This window comes from Nelumbo lutea, chromosome 1 (assembly GCF_056320005.1).
Source record: "Nelumbo lutea isolate HS-2025 chromosome 1, American lotus-T2T, whole genome shotgun sequence".
Taxonomy (NCBI): domain Eukaryota; kingdom Viridiplantae; phylum Streptophyta; class Magnoliopsida; order Proteales; family Nelumbonaceae; genus Nelumbo; species Nelumbo lutea.
This window is the reverse complement of record NC_142684.1, coordinates 161,611,820-161,630,207: the sequence shown is the minus strand read 5'-3', so window position 1 is coordinate 161,630,207 and position 18,388 is coordinate 161,611,820. Positions and strand designations below refer to the sequence as shown.

General features: G+C 39.5%; 1 protein-coding gene across 4 annotated transcripts in view; it reads right to left on the bottom strand.

Moving 5' to 3' along the window:
• Positions 1 to 18,388, bottom strand: part of LOC148878782 (exportin-4 protein) — a 156,895-nt gene that overhangs the window by 90,572 nt on the left and 47,935 nt on the right. For all 4 annotated transcript variants that reach the window (XM_088960143.1, XM_088960146.1, XM_088960144.1 and 1 more), the window contains exons 6-14: positions 18,033 to 18,104; positions 17,832 to 17,927; positions 17,481 to 17,726; positions 17,211 to 17,394; positions 3,744 to 3,855; positions 3,575 to 3,661; positions 3,118 to 3,256; positions 329 to 422; positions 87 to 149 (exon numbers count right to left, since the gene is read on the bottom strand). In XM_088960143.1, coding sequence (XP_088816269.1) covers positions 87 to 149; positions 329 to 422; positions 3,118 to 3,256; positions 3,575 to 3,661; positions 3,744 to 3,855; positions 17,211 to 17,394; positions 17,481 to 17,726; positions 17,832 to 17,927; positions 18,033 to 18,104 — 1,093 coding nt within the window. The remainder of the gene's footprint in view (positions 1 to 86; positions 150 to 328; positions 423 to 3,117; positions 3,257 to 3,574; positions 3,662 to 3,743; positions 3,856 to 17,210; positions 17,395 to 17,480; positions 17,727 to 17,831; positions 17,928 to 18,032; positions 18,105 to 18,388) is intronic.

Below are 18,388 nucleotides of genomic sequence, written 5' to 3'. Positions count from 1 at the left end.
GCAGTGATAATATATAATTGGATACTGGGTAGCAACTAAGACAAAGAAACTTGGTAGAAATAAATATTAAAAGCCTAATGGTGTACCAGAAATGAAAGTCTGAATGTTATCATAGTCATCCCCATCACCAAACGCTGAAGCAGCAGCAACTGCATCACAGGCTTCCAACATTAATGTGCTATAAAGGAACCCCTATTATAGCAATCAGAACCAATAAAACTTCGCAATGGGATAATTATGTCAAGTCTAATTACACAATTGAAAAGAACTATATATACCACAGAACAGCTTGAATACACTAGGAAAGCATATAAAACATAGGTATTACCATTTAGCTCAGATTGCACAATCAATTCAAAAACATTGGCAGCAGCACTCTTCCCATCTGGTGGAAGAACAACACTCTTACCACTATCCTTCGGCTGTCATCAGAATGGCACAAGTCATGATGCAGCTGACATAAAACAAACTTTGGAAAACAACAACCATGTGAGCATTGCAAACCATAAAGAATATTTAATCACTTTGAATAATTTTTATTTTGTAAAACCATGTGTTCCATGAGTAGATTTAGTCAAATATTACCATAACACCCTCTTTAGAGGTGAAGGGGAATCAAGGAGATCCAATACCCATATTAGACGGCTTCCCCTGCACAGCTTATCAGCTTTCTGGTCTGCCAAAGCCAGACAGCCAGATGAGCTGCACTTAAAAAAATAACATGCAAAATGCACGGCCAAATGACATTTAGTCACACTCACAATCACTTCCCTTCCATTCATTCCCTCCTAGGGATTATGATACCCCAATACCTATACATGGATACTATATTGGTGTTATATACGATACTAGATACTGAACTAACACTTCTCTATGTATTCCATATCATTAAGCCTTTTAACACAAGTAAGATGGTAAGTTTCAAGAAACTATACTATAAAAAAAGTTGTAATTTAATTACATTTTACAAGACATGAGCCTTAAGAAATGACATTTAACTTCAAAAATTAGATATATAAGAATGATATAAGTATATTACATGGTATATCCATATCCATATCCATGTTTATGATTCTAAGTAATGGAATCTTTGTTTCTATATACATTTCCACATTCATATATGTGTCTAGACATCATATCAAAAACAAGATTGATCACTAGAAGGTGGATGCACTATTCTAAAGACCTCAAGCAACACAAAAGTCTTATGTTGAAAAGAATAGAATGTTTTGAGTTTCTAACTAGCTTAGACCCAAAGTACAACTTCACCAAACAATATATCTTAGTAATGATGTGCTATATCTACCATAACCATATTCCCTTGTCTAGAAGACAAAGTCATCAGATGCCAATATTACATACTGCTATGTAGGAGTTACCTGCAATGGCATCAAGAAAGTAGAAGGTTAGTGGCACACCAGCACAAAGGTGGCATAAATTGATGAGTTGGATGAGATTAATACACAACTACCAAAAACATTGACACAGACAAATCCCATACGAAGCCTGTTCATTTGAAAAGTGACTAAAAGAGCAATGCCAATGTCACTTTGACTAATTTTGATAATTCTCAGCCTAGTAATAACAGTGTAATTTCAGATAGTGCAACTCTCCATAGTTGCCAAGGCATCAACTAGGCATCGAGGCAACCTTTCCCTTTGGTTGGGTGCAGGGCACCAGGTCTAAGTGCATTGACTTGTATCAATGGTAAAATTTGTTTTACTATTGCAATTTAAAATATCTAAACGTCTTAAGACGTGCTTAAACCTAAATTTGATAGCTTACTTTCTAAGCAGGGCATGCTCAACATCTGCACTCAGCTTTAGCCTTTAGGGGGAGTGTTGAGTTATTAAGTCTATAAGTGGGAGTCATATGCATGAGGGCTGTCCTGTCATTTAACTCCTATTATAAATACTAATATGAGGGTTGACTGCCCAAAATTTGTTTTTAGTCTCAAAAGCAGCTTTGTATCTATTGATTCTCTCCCCCTTTACTTCTTTCCTTCTTTTCTCTTCAGTCAATACTCAATAACGCATTTACACTCATGGTAAGAGTTTTTCATTGTGTACCTTCTAGTGAGAAATTCAAAGCTATCACTATGGATGAACTAAGGGGATGGAAGATAGTGGCAGGGTATTCATTGAGAAGATAACATATGAATGCTGAATGTAGGGCATCTAAGCATGGCGGATTAAAACTGGACCTTAATGGTTGCTCTCTGCGTAACCAAGGTATCAAAATATAGGGGGAATAACTAGAAATGATAGGGCATACATTGTTCTAAGCTTCTCAGAACCAGATGGGTTTGAAAACTCTTTGAAAGTGAAATTACTAATAGTACTATAAGGCAAGGCTCAAAGTATCGACACGTATCGGCCGATACGTATCGTTTCGGGATCCCTCTGATATGCCCCTACATTAGGTGTATCGGAGGTCTGACCAGTTCAGGGGGTAGAGGAGACCTAAACCACCCCCCTGAACCATTGCAAAAAAAAATAAAAAAATAAAAAAGCAATAAAAATGTGTATCAATTCGCCCAGTATGCCCCTACCGGCGTATAGATATTTTGAACCTTGCTATAAGGGTTAAAATTTGCTTCAGAGTTGTCACAAGTTAGTTGAAATCTAAGAAAGATGTTTCTTGAACTGCAATTTTTTGTTAAACATGCTAGAGTTTTGAGGCTCAGCTTGAATTACTCATTCAGTATTGCAGGTTCTCTAGTTAGGGCATGAATCTCAAGAGAGAAGTTATGTTGGGGGATGAATGGTGAGCTAGGACTGGAGGATCTATGTCAAGAAAATAGTTTAGGAAGATAAGGTTTTAGCCTTTCTGTTGTTTTTCCACCATGCATGATAAAATATTGTACAGTAGTAGATTATTCTTATTATAAATAATATAATAAAGAACTTTTTTTCTGATTGGTTGAAATTATCAATTACTGCTGCTTATCTAAAAAACAAGAAAGAGATTTTATTCATGATACATCAAGAGAAACTGAAGTAAAACTATACAAAATGATCCCTAATGCCAAATTCACTATTTAAAAAATAAATAGGAGAAACATTAAAAGCAAGAATAGCAAAGGGGGAAATGTCTACATATTAAATAAAAAATTACCTCAAGAATGGCAGCCCATGTATCCAACAAGATGTCCCTTGCATACCAACTCCAAGTTTCCTCCTCATTGTTATTAGCTAAACAGGCTTTCACAACTTCACACATCAACGCAGATAACAGGCTAAGGGTACCAAAAGTGCTGAATATTCAGACAAAAAGTCAACTGTGTGGAAGTGAAAAAATACCATTCATAACACATAAATAAGCTTTTGTTATGGGCAAGAAAACCAATTGAAAAGATGCAAACTAAATTCTACTTTTTCATTAATATTGCAGTAGTCCATAACCCCATATTAGATGACAATGTTACAGGTCAAATGCTAAGAAAAACTAAAAAAGCTGATTAACTATGACATTTTTTGATAGGTCTCATTGCAACATTCAAATACCAATTTAATAAAATAATGAATAATAGATGGAGAGAATTTAAATACTACTGCAGAGTATTCCCACTGACCTTATAGATTTCAGAAGCTGGTGAAAAATCATAGGAGTAGTCAAAGTTGCTATAGAGAGTAATACCCGGCAACCATCAAGAAGCTCACTAGAACCAAATCAGACAATGTTAGAAGAAAACGATTGAACATTAAATAAACTACAAATAAAATGTAATTTATGGTAACAACCTTTCACTTTTTCCACATTCAATCGCACTTGAAATAGCATCAGGAGGATCAATCCATTGGATAATTCCAGACAGCATTTGAACCAGGTGATGCTGTTGTGTTTGCCCATTGTCTACAAATTCCAGATGGCATTTGAACCCGGATTAATCCATTGTCTACATTGAATAGAAATATGGAACTAATAGCCAATCAACTAATACATGTCAAGAAAAGAGAATTCCAACATGTAACTTAGCTAGCTTTTATACAATAAAAAATTTTATTAAACATTTAATGTGTTTGACCATCAAGTTCTAATTAAAAGGCATTAAGGCATTGCATTTATCAATATCATGGAATTTTTTATTTTTCCTGCAAACCATTAATTATGTAAGCAATGAAGAAAAAAGAGCACTAACTTTATTAAATGACATTATTGATGGCAAAGAATTTATTGATGTTGCAGTTATGCAAGAGCATACCAGCACATTAGCTACCAGCAATAATGGGTTTCAAATTCCCAAATCAGCCCTAAATGTGCCATCAAGCAAATCATTATTGGGGCATCTCAATGGGTTCAGTCTTCTCGAAGCCCATAATCAGGCCAAAGTTCATAACTAGGTCTATATCCAGACTCATACTTTCATCCATATCCATCGTATGGATGCCCAAATCTTGCGGAATAAAGGGAGAATTTCAAAAATTTTCCTCTCCCTTTCAACTGGGAATCGCATTCCCTATTTAAAAAATCATTTTTTCAATGATCAATCTTGAACCATAAACTGAACCAGATCTGAACCAAATAGAGTACAAGAAAATTATACCTGATACGGAGAAAAAGTATCTCCCAACGAAGGTGTTCACGCCCAAGGAAGGATCCAAAAACTGCTCCCACTGAAGATGGCATAGTGTAGGATGGAGCAGAATCAGCAGCGTTCTTCTCCAAAAACCCTGTCCTTCGCGAGAAATAGCAGAATGGCACGTGAGCACAGCTTCTTATCAATTCTTTCTCCAAGAACTGATGTCAAGATCGAATCTTGACTTCTCCCGTAACTAGAGATCAAACTGAATGACTAGCGGCTGCAGGAAGGAGGCGGCAAGAAAGATCTTTGCAGGGATTGCAAAAATCTTTCCTTAGTGATTTCAGCTCTGAAGAGAATGTGAATGTCTCTAAAGGTTGCCGCCCCCTCCTTTTGTAATCCTAAAAGATCAGTTCCTAATCCAATTAGGAGCAATTGATCCAAATATTTGGATCGGACCTCTATTCAGGTGATAAGGGATAACCCTTATCTTATCTACAGATTAGATCAGCCATCTCCTAATCTAATTAAGAGGCTTCCAGATCTAAATCTCATTTAGATCTTAGACTCTCTAAGTGGATAGGGTCTGGGCCCAATCCTATCAGTTGATCCATCTCAGAATCCACCCCTTAAGTGTCTAATCAAATTAGCCAAGTTCGAAATGGGCTTAAGGCCCATTTAAGGTTATGTATTCAATTAGCCTTCCAAACAGCTGCCCAGTTGGGCTTCCTTGTATGGCGTGGGACCCAAACATTGATCTACACATCAGTCACATGGGTTCGGCCCAGCCTTTGCTACAAGGCCTGGCCGAATACACTGTTATGGACAGTGCACCCCCTGAAACCCATCAAATGGGCTCTATGGGCCCAACACTTACCCTAAGTGGTCCCTGGGCCAAGCCACCTTGTAACACCCAGGGACTGTGGGCAGATGCAATATTAGCCCATCAGGTATTATCCTCAATGGTCATACACTTAACCTCTCAGCCCATAATGATCACACACTACTCGACAAGAGAGGACCTCTCCCTCGGCTGCAAAGAACAGTGTTGCGCTCTCTGCTTATATGGATCCCGGGAATTAAAACCTTTTGCAAATCATTTCGAAACCATAATATATATACTTTTATATCTCATATAAAATATATTTTGCAAAACAAATCTCAACGATTGAAATCGGCAGCCGGCAGTCTTGGTTTCCATCAGTGAGAGTGCATCCCCGATCATTACCTTTGTCCGACAAAGGGGCTGATCCTGTCACTATGATCACCCACTCAGATGAATTCTCAAACTGTCCCAACATACCCAGGTTTTGACCCCCACTAGGGATCTCACTGATTGGTACATCAAAGACGGCCCAATCCGACACCTAGTGCAGTATCATAATCGAGTCTAGGGGTCGGGTGTAACTTTCCAGTTTTGCCCATCAATCTCCAAGGTCTAGGGCAAAACTGAAAATCTGGTCCAGTTCAAAGATTCAATTAATCCAAGACTGTATGTGCCTAGGGTCTGACCCGGGTAGTTGAGACAGGCCACCCCAACCGACTTGGTGGCACAACAGTGTCAGCCTTATCAGGATAGGTCTCCCCAGACCGACCCACTGGTTGTGAACATTCTAAACTAACACAAGCCTCATTAAGTGTCCAGTTTAAGGGTATTACACAGAAACATACCAAGGGAACATGAATCAAATATGCACTTTTATTTATTTACAATAAACTCATAAATTACATCAATCTGATTGAAGCTAAGGGCATACAAAAACTGTCCAACAACTTTCATCCATATCCAAACCCACATCCATAACGAGTATCCAGAAGTCAAAATATAGATGGTACATGACCAGCAAACACACAAACCACAAAATCATCATTTGAAATGTCAATACACCTTTTTTCTTGGCTTCTTAGCATTAGCAACATGGGTTTCTCAGAATTGAACGAAGAAATAGAAAATGACAGCATTTAACTAGAGGGAGATTGTGTAAGTGCTTACCACTTAGGTGCTAAGAAATGTATAGAGTTGTTTTGAAGTTTTCTAAGCAGTGAACTTTTAATGCCAATTTTCTTCTCTAGAAAGAAAGTTTTGAGTATATGTTTGTATACTAGTTTCTTTTCAAAAATAAAAGAGTGGATTGAGTAAACAAAATTTGATTTGTTTACCATTTTCTGCCTGGGGGTGTGACTCCATCAATAATCTCAAAGTTGTGACATCTTTCAACAATTAATGTGACTCCAATAATAAATTAGAGTTCCAAGGTAAGACATAGAAGATTCTAGTTCAAGGCTATGTGAATTAGTTCATCATCCCTTTGTTCCCTAAATCCCTCTCCATATTCCACCAATCCTTGTGGTTGCCTTCAGTATTTGACTGCACTGTATCAGTTTTGCATTGAAAATCCTCTTCACATTACACCAAACAGCAGTTGCTTATGATTGTCCTAGAAAAATTATCTGCATGTTGAAATGTGTTGAAATAATTTAGTTGTTGGTGTTAGGATCTATTTGGCTAGTTAAAGCATCTTTTATTTCTATTTTTTTACTTCTGTTATGTCTGTTATTGTACTCACTTATAAGTGCGCACAAGGGTTTTTTCCCTTCTTATTTCTACCGCCCTATATATATTATAAAAAAAGTTGGCGCCGCCAGTACCGTTACATTGCCAATCCCTTCTCTTCTCTTCTCCCTTCTCTCTTCTTCTTCTCTTCTCCCTTCTCTCTTCTTCTTCTCTTCTCTTCCCTTCCCTTCCTCTAATTTCTGATCGGCCACACTGTCAAGACGGTATCAGAGCGAGAATACTGACTGAGAGAACAGGTCGAACAAACTTCACTGATCGAACAGACTTCACTCTTCCAACTTGCTGAATCTGGGCGGAATAGAGATCTGAATCTGGACTGAGCAAAACACATCTACAACTGGTACAGTCCTTCCTTTTTTCTCTTCCTTACCCTCCTTGGTCGTGTACCAAGTGAAAAAACCAAATGAATCTGGGTTGTTGAATGCTATCAGATCATTGTACCTCTATTTTTTGGGATCGTATGATCTTGTTCCTGTGTTAAGGCGACTATAGGTCAAGGTTGACCTGTTATCTCAATTATTTGGCTTGATTATAAGTGTTAAGGATCTCTCCTGCTGATTAATGTTCTTCAACATTCTAGAAAGCTGGTAGGTTGGGACTGTTAAACCGTACAGGTTTGAAATCTGTCGAATATTGCCTTTTTTTGTCCTGAAATTGGTACTATTTGTGCTCACACTGTTTTCAAACCCAAGTGTGTGGATGTGGACTGAGTTGAGCATTTTTTATTGTGGAGTAAGGAGGGGTAATAAGTCTGGTGTTTGGGACTGATTGCCTGTTTTGACCATGTCGTCTGAGAATTCTACTACTTCAGAGATTTCAGGGAGACACAATGGAGTGAGTGGGGAAATGGATATGAGTTTCCCCATGGCTGTTATTCCCTTTGATGGTCTGAACTACCTTAAGTGGTCTAGGGGAATAAAACTCTACATTACTGCTAGGGGGAAAATAGGATACATCAATGGGAGAGTAAGGAACCAAAGTACGAAAGTGTTGAATATGATAGGTGGAACCAAGAGAATAGTATGGTGATGCCTTGGCTCTTGGTTTCCATGCTGCCACAGGTAAGGAAGACATATGTGGGCTGAAACTGCTTATGAGATATGGGAACAAGCGAAGTCCACCTATTCAAAGCAGAGCCACGATGTCGATGCGTGTTTTTTGGGTGTCTCTGCTTTGTCCATAACATGTCCCCTACTCGAGGTAAGCTTGACCCTCGGGCTATTCCCTATGTTTTTCTTGGTTACCCTTTATCTCGAAAGCGGTATCGCTGCTATGATCCTACCTCTCGCAAGTATTATGTCTCCATTGATGTATCCTTCTTTGAGAATCAACCTTTTTTCCTGGTTTCTCCTTAGGGGGAGAGTAGGATTGAGGAGAAACAGGCGACTCAAACTCAACTACCTCATTTACCCAATCCTCCTCCATTTTGAGTTTTTCATCGTCGCCATAAAAGCCAGCAGAGTTCAATCGCCATGGAACCTGACACTATGCAACCAACATCATCGGATTCACCAAAGGCATATCTGTCTCATCAGCCAGGTACACTTGCTTCTACTGATATGTCTATTCCTTTAAATGTTGATTCACCTATCATCAATGATCTTGATATTCCTATTGCTAAGAGAAAGGGTGTTAGGTCTTGTACCACTAATCGTCCTATTCTAATTTTGTGTCTTATGGTCATGTTTCACCTTCATTCCATGCATTCCTCTCTTCTGTGGGCAGTGTCCCTGTTCCTAAGAATGTGGTAGAAGCATTGTCTAAACCTAAATGGACAGATGGAATGCAGGAAGAAATTGATGCTTTACACAAAAATGGCACTTGGGAATTGGTGGACCTTCCTAAAGAGAAGGAACCAGTGGGTTGCAAATGGGTGTTCACAGTGAAACACAAGGCTGATGGAACTGTTGAAAGGTACAAGGCTAGACTGGTAGCAAGAGGCTTTACACAGGTATATGGAGTGGACTATGCAAAGACTTTTGCTCCAGTAGCCAATATGAACTTTATCAGGATCCTTCTTTCATTGGCAGCAAATCTTGACTGGGAACTTCACCAATTGGACATCAAAAATGCTTTCTTGAATGGTGACTTGGAAGAGGAAGTGTACATGACCCAACCTCCAGGATTTTGTGCCAAAGGCAGTGAACAAAAGGTGTGCAGGTTAAAAAAATCTTTACATGGGTTGAAACAATCACATCGGGCTTGGTTTAGCAAGTTTCATTTAGCAGTTCAACAGATGGGGTTCAAACAATGCCAGTCAGGTCACACTATATTTGTGAAAAGAGGTGAAGGAAAATTTGCAGCTCTTATTGTGTATGTGGATGACATAGTAATCACAGGAGATTGGGAGGCTGAAATACGGAGACTAAAAAAATTATTAGCCACTTAATTTGAGGTGAAAGATCTAGGCCCCTTACCTTATTTCCTTGGAATTGAAGTTGCCCGCTCTCACAAGGGCATCTTTATTTCCTAACGGAAATATATATTAGATTTACTAGAAGATACAGGCAAGTTGGGGGTAAAACCAATTGACTCACCAATTGAATCTAATCATCATCTAGGAGACGATCAAGGAGAGTTTTTGCAAGATGTGAAGAAGTTCCAGAGACTCGTAGGGAGACTTTTGTATTTGTCTATGACCAAGCCTGATATTGCTTATGCAGGTGGTGTCCTTAGTCAATTCATGCACAATCCAAGGACAACTCACTTTGAAGCTGCAAAGAGGATCCTGAGATACCTCAAGAAGTTTCCCAGAGCTGGTTTGTTGTTCCAGAAACATGGTCACTTAAAAGTGGAAGTATATACTGATGCAAATTGGGCAGAAGCAGTCAATGACCGAAAGTCCACCAATGGGTATTGTGCCTTTGTAGGAGGAAACCTGGTCACATGGAGAAGTAAAAAACGAAGTGTGGTGGCTAGATCTAGTGCTGAAGCAGAGTATAGAGCGATGTCTCATGGGGTTGCTGAAATCATGTGGATAAGAAATCTCTTAGGTGAACTGGGTTTTGCAGTGAACAATCCTATGTCACTCTACTATGACAATAAAGTTGCCATCAATATTGTTGCTAATCCAGTCCTGCATGATAGGACGAAACACATTTAAGTGGACAAGCATTTTATTAGAGAGGAACTAGTAAATGGAGAAGTGTGTACTCCATATGTCAGCTCAGAAGAACAACTTGCAGATATCTTCACCAAAGGTCTTCATCATGAGGGGGACTGTTAAAATAATTTAGTTGTTGGTGTTAGGGTCTGTTTGGCTAGTTAAAGTGTTTCTTATTTCTATTTTTTTACTTCTGTTATGTTTGTTATTGTACTCACTTATAGCAGGGGCACAAGGGTCTTATCCCTTGTTATTTCTGCCGCCCTATATATATTACAATAAAAGTGGCGCCGCCAGTACTGTTACATTGCCAATCCCTTTTCTCTTCTCCCTTCTCTTTTCTTCTTCTCTTCTCTTCTCTTCCTCTTATTTCTGGCCGGCCACACTGTCAAAAAAATGAATTTGCCAGCCAGCAGTGAAACAAGAAATGCCAACAAGTAGGTCCAGATTCCAACAGCATGGGACACAAAATATCAAGGACAGGAGTTGTTAGACAGTGCATGCCCTCAAGATCCAATAATGACATGTATACTGCTTTTATCATGAATAAAATACCAATTTCATATACAATCACGTGTCAATGGGTGTGTTTCTGTAATAGCAATTGTTCTGCATTTTTTTTTAATATGTACCCTTGCTCTGCATTTGAGGAATATGATAATCAGTGTGTAGACTAAATTGTTCTCAACCAGTGTCTAAGCATGGGCAATTCAAACAGAAAAGGTTGACATGTAAGTGCTACCTTACGAGAAGGGGTAGCCAGTCTCTACTGTTAGAGTGATGATTCAAGACACAAACATGGGTGTTTCGGAACACTGAACTAGACCAATTTCAAATGACTGTTGGACTTTATGATTGGTGGAGCATCTGGATTGATGCATATGATCCTCAGATTTACAGTGGTACTCTACCAGGTTTCAGACTTGTCTGTTTTTGATATGGCAATCAATGAAGCCCTTCTAGTGTTAATACCTGGGTAAGTTGGAGCATATAAGAATAGGATCACGGCAAGTGATCATTGTGATAAGATCTTCCATTCTATTAGACAGAGGGAATACCCCGGTAATGTCTTCTCCGATGGATTCCTAAAACTGCAGGCAGTGGATATCAAAGAAGTTTTGAGATTGCCTTTGCAAATTAATATTATATTAAATAGTTTTCTCAAAAATATTATATTAAAAATATAGTTTATTTTCATAAAGGGATTTGCAAAACCAATTTCTCACTGTTCCATCATGGAAGAAGACATAATATTGGTTTTTATCTCTAGGGGGAATAAGCCCCCCAGTTCCCATATTGAAGGCAGAGGGATCATGTTGCAAGTACCTATTTAGGCCAAATAAACCTGATGGATATGTTTCAGGATGGACCAACTAGATTAGGCTCTGAGGGTGGTAAAGCCTAGTCATTTAAAGCTCATGGATATTGGTTTTTATCTCTAAGGGGAATAGGTCCCCCAGTTCCCAATGTTGGGTATTGAAGGCAGAGGGATCATGTTGCAAGTACCTATTTAGGCCCAATAAACCTTATGGATGTTTCAGGATGGACCAACTAGATTAGGCTCTGAGGGTGGCAAAGCCTAGTCATTTAAAGCTCATTTGGACCGGACCTAAAGTAGGCCCAATTGCTGGGGCTGAATTCTCCTTGAGAAGGAACCCAATACAGTTTAGCAGTTTCCTACCTCCAGTGGACCACTTTTTTTAAGAGTAAAAAAAAGAAATTTTATTAAAAAGAAAAAGGTTACAATGTAGGAGGTGACAAGAAAGCACCTCAACGATACAAAACAACTAGAGACGAACACAAACAAACTAGAGACTGTTACAAATCTGAAAAACAAACACATTCCACAAGATCTCCCCCAAATTTCATATGCTAATCTGTTCAAACTATGGAAACACCAGAATCCAATCTGAGACAAAATGCCCAACTAAAGCCACTAGCGCCTCAATAGGTTTGAAACAACATACCGTGAAAGAATCTCAGCATCCACTTCCAACCACTCTCCAGTGCCCACCCCCCCCCTAAAACTCATCCTTCAGGTGGTACATGTTGATTGGCTCCAGGTTTGTTTCCTGTAAAAGAACTGCCTGGTCTGTAACTGAAGTGATAGGTTATCCATCACATGGACGCCCAAAGATTGCGGAATAAGGGGGCGAATTTCAAAAATTTTTCTCTTCCTTCAACTGGGAATCGAATTCCCTATTTAGAAAATCATATTTTCAATGATCATTCTTGAACCATAAACTGAACCAGATCTGAACCAAAAGGAGTAGGGAGGGATAATACCTAATACAAAGAAGCAGTATCTCCCAATGGAGGTGTTCACGCCCAAGGAAGGATCCAAAATCTGCTCCCACTGAATATGGCACAGTGTAGGGTAGAGCAGAATCAGCAGTGTTCTTCCAAAAGAACTTGACCCTTCACAACAATCAACTGGGTGGCTTGTGAATACAACTCCAACCAATCTTTCAAAAGATTGGTATCAAGATCAGATCTTGATTTCTCCCAAGAACTGGACATCGAACTGCTGGAGGCGGCAACTGCAGGAAGGAAGCGGCAAGAGAGTATTTGCAGGGTGCAGAATTCTCTCTTCTTGTGATTTCAGCTCTGAAGACAAGAATGTGGATTGCTTTTGCATGTCTAAAGGTTGCCACCCCCTCCTCATTTTATAATCTCAAAGGGATCAGCTCCTAATCCCATTAGAAGCTGCTAACCCAAATCATATTTGGATTAGAAGTCCCTTTAAGTGATAAGGGATAACCCTTATCTTATCTATAGATTAGATCAGCCATCTCCTAATCTAATTAAGAGGCTTCCAGATCTAAATCTCATTTAGATCTTAGACTCTCTAAGTGGATAGGGTCTGGGCCCAATCCTATCAGTTGATCCATCTCAGAATCCACCCTTTAAGTGTCTAATCAAATTAGCCAAGTTCGAAATGGGCTTAAAGCCCATTTAAGGTTATGTATTCAATTAGCCTTCCAAACAGCTGCCCAGTTGGGCTTCCTTGTATGGCGTGGGACCCAAACATTGATCTACACATCAGTCACATGGGTTCGGCCCAGCCTTTGCTACAAGGCCTGGCCGAATACACTGTTATGGACAGTGCACCCCCTGAAACCCATCAAATGGGCTCTATGGGCCCAACACTTACCCTAAGTGGTCCCTGGGCCAAGCCACCTTGTAACACCCAGGGACTGTGGGCAGATGCAATATTAGCCCATCAGGTATTATCCTCAATGGTCATACACTTAACCTCTCAGCCCATAATGATCACACACTACTCGACAAGAGAGGACCTCTCCCTCGGCTGCAAAGAACAGTGTTGCGCTCTCTGCTTATATGGATCCCGGGAATTAAAACCTTTTGCAAATCATTTCGAAACCATAATATATATACTTTTATATCTCATATAAAATATATTTTGCAAAACAAATCTCAACGATTGAAATCGGCAACCGGCAGTCTTGGTTTCCATCAGTGAGAGTGCATCCCCGATCATTACCTTTGTCCGACAAAGGGGCTGATCCTGTCACTATGATCACCCACTCAGATGAATTCTCAAACTGTCCCAACATACCCAGGTTTTGACCCCCACTAGGGATCTCACTGATTGGTACATCAAAGACGGCCCAATCCGACACCTAGTGCAGTATCATAATCGAGTCTAGGGGTCGGGCGTAACTTTTCAATTTTACCCATCAATCTCCAAGGTCCATGGCAATACTGAAAATCTGGTCCAGTTCAATGATTCAATTAATCCTACACTGTATGTGCCTAGGGTCTCACCCCGGTAGTTGAGACACGCCACCCCAACTGACTTGGTGGCACCACAGTGTCAGCCTTGTCAGGATAGGTCTCCCCAGACCGACCCACTGGCAGTGAACATTCTAAACTAACACGAGTCTCATTAAGTGTCCAGTTTAAGGGTATTACACAGAAACATACCAAGGGAACATGAATCAAATATGCACTTTTATTCATTTACAAAAAATCCATAAAGTACATCATCTTGATTGAAGATAAGGGCATACAAAACTGTCTAACAGTAACACCCGGTTAAGCCCCTGACCACTATTCTTCTTTTTCCTCAGACCTCTAACACTCCAACTCAAATCCTCATCCTTAATCCCCTCCCTAACCCCTAATACAAGATGAAACTCCTACTCCTGACATATCTTCTCCCAAAACCTCCTCCTCTCCCCCTTCTTTATCCCAAGTCCCAACCTCTGCTTCTTAAATGACTTTCCTCTCTCATATTCTTCTCTTCCCTCCTAGCATTCTCGAACTGTTCAAAAGCCCTCCTTGCAAAATCTTCCCCTCCCAAAAACAAATCCCAAAGATTTACCCATTGTCACCTCCTTCTCAACCAAAGTGCTGATTTCAAAACCACTCTTGTGCAGCCCTTCCAAAACCCCTTGTACCACTTCTCATCCTTTCACTGCTACCTCTTTTTCCCCCTTCTGTTCCTCCGAACTCCCTTTCCTGTGCTCCTCCTCTCCTCCCTTCTCCCCTACCATTCCTCTGTCAATAACCCCTAATTTTCTTTTCCTTTTCCTATTATACATTATTTCCTCCCCTTTCTGCCTCCTCCACAACCTTCCTCTTCCTACTACCAACCCCCTTACCACTATTCCAGCACCTGTGGTGTTCCACCAAGAGGCTCTCCCCCATCATCTTCTCAGCCAAGGGCCTATTAGTCATAGGGGTGCATATCTATATCTCTAGATGCTCGGTGTCAGACCCCTTCATGTACTTTACATCATCTTGGTCGGTCACCGAATCTACAGATCCTTCCAACAGCTGTGGTTTTGTTGAGGACATCAGCACTTCATACATTTAAGGAAGAGGACTGGACAAAGGCGACGTAGGATTCAAAGTACAATGCCTAGCAGTGGTTGTGGCAGCTTCCTTCCTTTTCTCGGTATTCAGGCAGGTGATGGTTTCTAAATCTCTCGAACCAGCCTCGTCTTTCTCCATAATTCCTATCGTCCTTGATAGCTCCAACTTGAAAAAGTTTGCTTCCTCCCTATCTTCAATCATTTTATTTCTCTGCCTTCCTCTTCCACTAACACTGTTACGCTCCTAGCACTGCACCATTGCCAGACAAGAGTATTGGCTCGGATCTGAAACCTCCAAGCCATGATTAAGGTTGAATTGAACTCTTGTGGATTCACCCCCTTAGCAAACTCTGATATACCTTTCACCTATTCTTCGTCTGATATACCCCCTCCCCCTCCACCACTTGCCTGCTGTGAAACATAAAGAGTAACAACCTCCCACTCAGTTTCCTCACTCCCAAAACCTTGTCTTTTCCCATTCTAAAACCACTTAGGCTTCAACTTTCTTGATCTCCATCTCTTCTCCAACTATTCTCCCTACTAGGCTCGTGTATAACACATTCATCCTCTCCTGTAGCTTCCCAACTTTCCTCACATCAACCTCCACCTCCATCCTTTGTGTTTCACTTGATTACATACCTCCAGTGGATCCCACACCTCACAGACTCTTCTTACTTAGATCTATTGTTAAATTAGGAGGCCATGGCTTGTTAGAATTTAGACTAGTAGAGTACTAGTTCAATGGGACACTTTGCTACCAGAAGAGTCCTAGCCGAACTGGGAATGGCCTGCCTTTAGCCCTCTCGCATTCACATTGGATTGAATTAGGGTTTCTAGAACACTTCTTGAAGCCCTAATTGAGCCCCCACCAGATATGTTCTGAACTAAAAGACATCCAGACCAGTTCAGACATAGATTGATCTAACTAGTTTGGTTTGAATTCAACACATCTAGTTGAAATACTAAATTTGCTTGAATCCTAATTGAACCAGCCTTGTTTCAACTATTGTGGGGATTCGATATACTGCAAAGAAGATACCTAACTTCATGCTTAGTTGGTTTCATTTATAAGGAAGGGCTATCAAAGCTAACACTATCAGCACTCACACAAATCTTAACAACCAAAGAAAGTGAAGCCAGTAGCAACAAACATAATCACCTAAGCAAACATATCACTTAAGTTCCAAACATAACCACTTTATAAACAGTTTTTGGTGTCAATGACCCATGTCCACATCAAAACCATAGAAGACAGTTGGTATGGAAATGAAAAAAGAAACACCTCAAAAAAAAATTCTAAGTGGGGTGGTAAATATGAAATGAAAAAATATTCACAAAGGCTGCAATCTTTCACCAAACTGCATAAGAACAGTTTTCTTGAATTACAAAAGTGATATGAATCCAATAGTACTAAATCCAATCTCCATCAATAGTGCCAGTAATCACGCCATTCAAAAAACCACAGATTATGCTTTTTTTTATCTTTTGAAAAAAAAAAAAAAAAAACTTGAAAACCACTGAATCATGTCAAACAGAACCACTGTCCTCAAGTTGACATCTTTACAGACTGGTGATACAGCAGGTTCCTTAAGTTGTAATGATCAGAAGAGAACAATCTTACAAACAAGCCTGGCTGTTATAGACTCATACCAACTAGAAATTAGCACATGTTATTAGATAAGGAAAAGGAGACAGAAAGATGTTACCCAATGTTACTATTAAAGTCCCCCAATCAATCCTATGTAAGATCATTCTCTGCTGATCTTACCCAATGTTACTATTAAGTTACGCTTACGCCTCTAATATTACTAAAGAGCCCTTAAACAAATCCTGGTTGTACATGGCTGAGTTGTATATGAAAGTATTTTTCATCAATGTTATGATTTATGAATGACTCATAAAGAGCAAATTGGAGAATTTGTTGTAGAAAATCCAACTAGATGTATTAGGAGAATGTAGATTGGCATGATCTAATTGAATACATGAGGATAATGTAGAGTATAAAAGTCTCAGAAATGTATTAAAAATATGTTTTCACGAATCTTAGAGAGCAACAACTACCGCACCTCTATAGAACTATATTTTGTGATGATGTACCAAGATAGGATGCACTCAAAATAAGCATCAGGTATTTTACTTAACATGAAAGATTAAGCAATTAAAAATTACCAGAAGGAAATACAGTCCCTGTCAAGGAGCAAAGTTGCACTATAAGCTGTCGAGCAGAAACTGCTATTGGAGAGTCAAGCCAGTAACTATCATACGAAAATTTTTGTCGCAGAGTCCCATATAAGCCCAGAAGCCAACCAATATGACCACTTGAAATCAATACATCATGCCATGCAGGACCAGGCTGCAAGCAAAATAAGAGGAGGAAAGAAACAAATTACATTACAAAGAAAGGTGAATTTTCAGATATAAATGTGGTTTAATTGTTACCTGCACCAGCACACACTCAGACTTCTTAAGCATTACAGTATCATTCCGAACTCCAGAAGAAAACATGTTTAAATCCTTCTTGGCAAGATCAAGAGCACTTTTGTTGCATTGGAACTCCCAATTCATGATCTGAAACATGAGGCGCAGTGCAGCAGCACAAACTTTGACTTCTATGGCAGTGGAATCACACTCTACTACTTTGTTTGTGACACTCAAAGTAGCATCTTGTGCCCAGCAGTAGAATTTCTGGAAACAAAAGAAGGCAAATTCACATACAAAGAACTTCCTTCGTAAGTGCTAGCACAGACACAACATAACAAAAAGAAACATATACATTGCAATGACCACAACCTTTAGATAGTCCCGCTCTAGCGTAATTCGGCATTGTTCATGAAACTCTCTAGGAAGGCCCATGGCGGATGAAGTAGAGGGTGAAAATTCTGACACCTGAAAAGAATATTAACTTTAAAACTTCAGTACAGCAAGACGCAAAATCCAATCACAGGAAGTGACTCAAATGAAGAACCAATAAGTTTACAATTTGACATATACCAAAGACTCCAGGAAATTGACCCCCATGAACTGAGCATCTACACCATGATTCCCAAGAACAGCCTGCTTTACCTGTAGTTGTAATCAACTGTCAGACATCCACACAAGAACTACTAGAACTCATCATCATCATCATCTAAGCCTTGTCCCAGCTATAGGGGCCAGCTATGAAGAACCAATTAGAACTCTCCAACGAAATTCTGTATATGGGAATTTTTTAAATTTTAAAAGGTAGTAATAGAAACCTTCTGAAAAAAGTCGATGTACTCCCAGAAGAACCAGGCAGTAGTTCTTTTTTTTTGTAATAAATAAAAAAAAAGAAAACAAATCAAGATAAAAGAAACAAAACAAAATGG